This window comes from Kryptolebias marmoratus, linkage group LG15, assembly GCF_001649575.2.
Source record: "Kryptolebias marmoratus isolate JLee-2015 linkage group LG15, ASM164957v2, whole genome shotgun sequence".
NCBI classification, from domain to species: Eukaryota; Metazoa; Chordata; class Actinopteri; order Cyprinodontiformes; family Rivulidae; genus Kryptolebias; species Kryptolebias marmoratus.
This window is the reverse complement of record NC_051444.1, coordinates 1,862,600-1,868,295: the sequence shown is the minus strand read 5'-3', so window position 1 is coordinate 1,868,295 and position 5,696 is coordinate 1,862,600. Positions and strand designations below refer to the sequence as shown.

The 5,696-nt window shown below is 44.7% G+C and overlaps 1 protein-coding gene across 3 annotated transcripts in view; it reads right to left on the bottom strand.

The window, feature by feature from the left end:
* Nucleotides 1-5,696, bottom strand: part of pla2r1 (phospholipase A2 receptor 1) — a 23,991-nt gene continuing 18,295 nt past the window's right edge. For all 3 annotated transcript variants that reach the window (XM_037979926.1, XM_037979925.1, XM_037979927.1), the window contains 6 exons: nucleotides 4,121-4,301; nucleotides 3,908-4,042; nucleotides 2,792-2,914; nucleotides 2,539-2,715; nucleotides 1,664-1,699; nucleotides 1-660 (listed from right to left, as the gene is read on the bottom strand). In XM_037979926.1, coding sequence (XP_037835854.1) covers nucleotides 443-660; nucleotides 1,664-1,699; nucleotides 2,539-2,715; nucleotides 2,792-2,914; nucleotides 3,908-4,042; nucleotides 4,121-4,301 — 870 coding nt within the window. In that variant the 3' untranslated portion in view covers nucleotides 1-442. The remainder of the gene's footprint in view (nucleotides 661-1,663; nucleotides 1,700-2,538; nucleotides 2,716-2,791; nucleotides 2,915-3,907; nucleotides 4,043-4,120; nucleotides 4,302-5,696) is intronic.

Genomic DNA, 5,696 nt, shown 5'->3' with positions numbered 1-5,696 from the left:
TAACCTAAATTTCATTTATTTAGATGCAAATAAAACTGTACAACATACCCATTAATGTACAGAATGTATACACAGCACAGTACTTCAAAATACAAAATAATACTGAGAATGTTTGCGTACAGAACACAACTGAATTTACAAAATTACAGAACTGTAAACACATTCAGACCCTGATAAGAAAATCAAGACTTTTTTTGTTTAAATCTTTCAAATCAAACTTTTTCTGCATAATTAAACTTCTGAGATTATGACCAATTTAAGTTTAAAGCTCTTCAGTTTCCCTTCTTCTACATTTTTAATTAAGTTAATTTTTTTTTTCCAATTCCACTCTCAGAGACAGCACAAGAGAAGAACTTCCACTTTTCAATCAGAGCAGAGACAACTGAAACGTGTCCGGCGTGATGATGTCAGCCGCCGGCGTGAACAAATAAAAGCTTTGGCGTTATTCTCCGGAGTGAGCCTCCAGGTCGGCGATCAGAACGTTCCCGTCCGACTCTGTCGCCTGGGAGCCCGTCTGTCTGTAATAAGCGCCGCCGAGCGTCGGGAGGCCCCGGAACCGACCCGAGTTCCTCCGGTACAGGAACCACAGCGCCGCCGCCAGCAGGGCGAACAGCAACACGGCCACCACCACGGCGGCGGGAACCACGCCGCGATGCGCACCTGAGACGGACAACCAGATGTTTTCAGCTGCGGCGACACGACTTCCTCATTATACCCGAGAAAATACCAGCTGTTACACTAAAACCATCAAATGATAACTGTTACAGCGGCCATTTTGCCTAAATCTTACAGCCTCCAGTATCTGAGGCGATGCCCTTCGCATACCAAAACCTTCGGCTCGTTCAGACTTTTGTACTTTTAAAAATATTTTACTTTATTTCCAAACATTTTCTCCGTAGAAACACAAAGATCTCTTCAGTTCAACCTTTTCAGCTGCTGCCTCTGAATCTAATTCTGCTGCTTTTAGCTTTTAACTAGCCTTTTGCAAATTTGAGCTTTTAGCAAGTGTTTTACTTTTAGCTAGCATTTTGTTACTTCTAGCTAGACTGTTGCAGCTTTTTTGCCATTTACAGCTTTTACCTTTTGGTACGCTACTTTTAGCTTTTAGCTATCATTCTGCTACTTTGGCTTTTAGCTGGTCTTTGCTAATGTGAGCTTTTAGCAAGTCTTATGTTACTTTTAGCTAGCATTTGGCTACTTTTAGCTAAACTATTGTTGTTTTAAGTACCCTTTTGGCCATTTTTTAGCTTTTACCTATTGTTTCGCTACATTTAGCTACCGTTCTGCTACTTTAGCTTTTAACTAGCATTTTGCTACTTCCAGCTTTTACCTGCTGTTCCACCACCTTTAGCTATAGCCTTTTAGCTTGTAGATACAGTTCTGCTACTTTTAGCATTTAGCTACTGCTCTTTTTGTTTAGCTGTTGTTCTGATAATTTAGCTTCCTAGGGTTTTACTACTTTAGCCTTTAAATAGCATTTTGCTACTTTAGCTTTTAGCTTCCATTTTGCTCCTTTTAGCTTCTGTTCAGCTCTCAGTGTTCTCAGCGAACAGGAAACCCTTCGTTTGGTTCTCGGTTCTTCGTCTTTGAACAGATTATTCATCGCGAGGAACATGCGGGTTCTAACCACCGACTCCACGGTTGGGTTCTAGCAGAACCTTACCGTTTAGCGGTTCCACCTCCACTTCGGTGACGACATCTGCGAGAGAAGAAGAAGAAGAAGAAGGTTTTAGAACGTTATCGTGTTTCATCCTGAAGAATGTGACCTTCAAGAACGCAACATTTTAATCTTCCTGCATCGGAAGCCAGCGGTGGCGGCGGCAGCGGCGGCGTTAAAGGTTTCATTTTCTTCTTCAGCTCATCTTCATCGAAACAAAAAGTTCCATCCTCTTCAAAAGGTGCTGCAACTTTTAAAAACCATAATTATTTTCAAACAACAAGGAGCCGGATGGTATTTTCTCCTTTTTGTCATTTTTTTATGAACACATGGACAAGACAAACGTCCTCTGGAGGACAATTCGATGGACAGATGAGACAGGACCACCATCCTGCAGGTTTTAGATGTTTCTCTGCTCCTCAGCAGGTCTTCAGGTTCTGCAGCAGCCTGTTCATCACTCAGTCATCCGAAACATCTAAAACCTCCAGGACCAGGATCGGACACCACTGCCCTAAACAGGACTTTTTCTGGTCAAAACTTGGTTCCAGAGTGGAAAACGGGTCTCGAACCGTCGTCCTGACGTTCTTGTGGGACGGCCTGAACGACCCCGAGCGAGACGGACACGATAACAACAGGAGACAGGCGGACCGATAAAACGCTCCGATTATTCCAACAAATAATCTAAATATTGATTCAAACTCAAACTGCAGGAAAAACATCCAGTTTTTAATCAGAAACAGGAAACAAGATTAGGTTCTAAAAGACAGACGCTGTCCCTGAAAGTGTCCCTTATGTCCCTTCTTTTGGACAGACGTGACCCCCGGTCGGCTGAAAGTCCTCGCAGCGTCTCGGGACGAGGTGCAGCTCCAACCTTTACTCACCTGGGACAGTTTTGCAGATAAATCCGAGCCGCTCTGTGCACGAGGACAGGTGCCACGCGCCATCAACCCCCCTGGTGGTGACACAAGAATCTGCAGTCAGCAGTCCGGTGTCGGGTCCTCTGTTGGCCCAGTTGGTGTAGTCCACCGGAGAACCATCGACCCAGGTCAGCGAGTCGGCTGGAACCAGATTAAACGCTTCAATTAGACGAGTTTCTCTTTATCCGGTGGGACGGAAGCGGAGGACGGTTCTTACTGTCGGTGTTGAAGGACATCCCCAACCAGACGGCGTGGTGAAGGAACCCCGAGGACCACAGCTGCTCCAGGACGAAACGGTTCTCCGTCTCGTCCTCGATGGTCAGGACGTCCGAGGTGTTGGCTGGAAAAGTGACAGAAGCTCGACGAAGTCGCAACAAAAAGTGTCTGAAACCTGGAGCTTTTATTCGAATCAGGAACCGACAACAAGAAGGCTTAGATTCTGCGATGCTTCCAAGTAAGCTAGCTAAGATGCTACAAAAGGATTAGTTAGAAAAATTAACTTCATATTTTGTGAACAAACTATAATTTATTAACTGTAGATTTAATTTAGGATGGATTTAGTTTGAGTACAAACCTAAGTTAGCTGTCATAGACCGTGTTTTTAGGCTAAACTAGGCTGAGCTAGGCTAGGCTATGCTAAGCTGTGCTATGCTAAGCTAAGCTAAGCTAAGCTGTGCTATGCTAAGCTAAACTAAGCTGTGCTATGCTATGCTATGCAATGCTATGCTAAGCTAAGCTAAGCTAAGTAGGTTCAAGCTGCAGATTCATGTTTTGAGGGATTTAGTTTTTGTTTTTTTTTTAAACACAAAAACATTTAAGTAAAAAAAACAAAAAACTATTAAACAAACAATTAAAAAATTGTCAAATAAACCTGAAAAACAACAAAATGCTAAGCTATATTTGCTGTTTTATGTTGTGACATCTCACAGAAGTTTATAAAATCTGTTATATTTAATTAAACTACAAAAATAAACTTCCTCCTGCTTTAAACAGAGATAACTGTCAGCTACTACCACCCAGCCTTTCAGCCATTTCTGTGTTTGCTAAGGTTGATTAGCTGTGGCAGCCATCTTGAATTGGGTTAATTACTTCCTGTGATTCTCACGGAAATTCATCCACTGGTTCTTCAGATATTTTGCTAACAGACAGACATAGGAACCTTACGGTGTCAGGTGAGAAAAATGTTAAAATAATATGAAATTTGTGTTGTTTTGTTGAGTTTCTACGAAGCCAGAAATGTTATCCTGTTTGATAAACGCTGACAAAAGACAAATCGAAGCACAAATTGATGAAAAGATGGCCGCACTGACGCCGCCACGGGTAAAAACGTTACCTTTCTGTTTACAGTGCTGCCTCGACTCGTCAAACGTTCGTTTTTCAACCACGGGTTCAAAGCTGTAACAGCCACGCCCGAATTTCACCCACGTGGACGGACACGTTGTCTCATACGAGACGAAGGGTTTACTTCCTGTTGAAGGAGAGGACAGCGGCGTGAACCTTCACGTTTCACAAAGATTGGCGGTTGAACCGTCAGAGCCTCACTGACTCGGAGGAGGGAGGTGGCACAGACCGCCCGGCAGTGGCGTGTCGCAGTCGGCCCGCCGCCAGCCTCCGTTCACGTCCATGAACACGCACTCCCCCGTCACGAAGTCGTCGTCGTCGTCGGCTGCGTCCCAGTGCGTGTAAACCGTGTCGACGCCGTCTGACCACCGGTAGTTGATGCCGCTCTGGAAGGAAGAATCGAAACTAAAAGCTGAGCAGATTCGTTCCTAAACTTAAAGAGTCTGAACCGGACTGAGAGGCACTTCCTGTCTCTCATGACAGATAAATAAATCCTAAATTTGTTTCTGTTTACTGAGAAAGTCCGTTCTTGCAAACAGAACAAATTCCCCACAGGAAATAAAACCCACGACCAACGAGCCGAAGGAGCCGAAGGGACCAAAGAAACCCAAGGAGCCGAAGGAACCGCCCTCCGCGGTGAAACGGTTTCACTCTGTTTCACTTTACGGTTCAGACTAAACTGGGGGAATAATTACTGGTTTTATTTCATGTCACTGAGGGAAATCTTTGATCTTTAAATAAAACGACTCAGTTGGACACCAGTCCATCCCTGGAGGGACTATGGCCCACTCCTCTTTACAGAAACTCTCTAAATCCTTCAGGCTTCTTGGTAACTCGAAGCTCCGCCTCCTCCACAGATTTTCTACGGGACCGTTGTTGCCTTGACGAGATGTTTTCGGTGTTCTGGTTCTGGTCCAACATTTTACAGTCCACAACCCGTCCAGTGATGTGTTGAAGACTTCCTGTACCTTTAGCCCCAATCATAATGTTTCCACCTCCATGCCTGACTGTAGGGAAGGCGTGTTTCAGTGAATTTGGACCCAGTTTAAGTTTGATACGAACTCAGATCAGATGATTTATGATCGTTTTTATTATCTGCACGAGTTTTCAAGCCTTAAAAAATGGCCGACCTGCAGCCTCGATCCAATGAAGTCTCATCTGGACCCCAGATCAATGTTTATTTTATTTTATTTGCACGTTTAGGGGTCCTTAAATCCATCCTTTATGGAGGTGTTCTTCAGCCCGACTCGTTTGGGTTTCTACACAAGTCTTCTTCAGGTCGTTACAGCGTACCGTGGTCCCGATGACGCTGACAGATTATTAACCCGTGTTTCTGAGGGCTGACCCCTCACGTCTCGAAGAATCATCGTCCATGGAGCAACAAACCGAGGATGACCGACGGTCCGTTAATATTTCTTCCATTTCTCAACAGTTGCCAGTTCCTCACCAAGGTTCTCACTGATGGTTTTGTTGTCATTCCAGACTTGGACATGTCTACTATCTGGTCCCTGATGTCTTTTGACAGCCTGTCCATGGTGGTCACCTGTGGACACCTGATGTCCGCAGGTTGATCAGGTGTCTGAGGACCCCGAGCTCCGGACCTCAGGGTTTTATAAAAACATGAATCCAAACAAGCCTTCTGAACGGCGTGGTTCTCTGCGTAGCTCCACCAGTTTCCTGTAGGAGGCGCTGCAACTGTGTGCAGCTGCAGCCAAACTCAATGTCTACGAAGAAGAGCGCAGCTTTGCTACCTTACTGCTAAAATAAAGACCAGAAGAAGA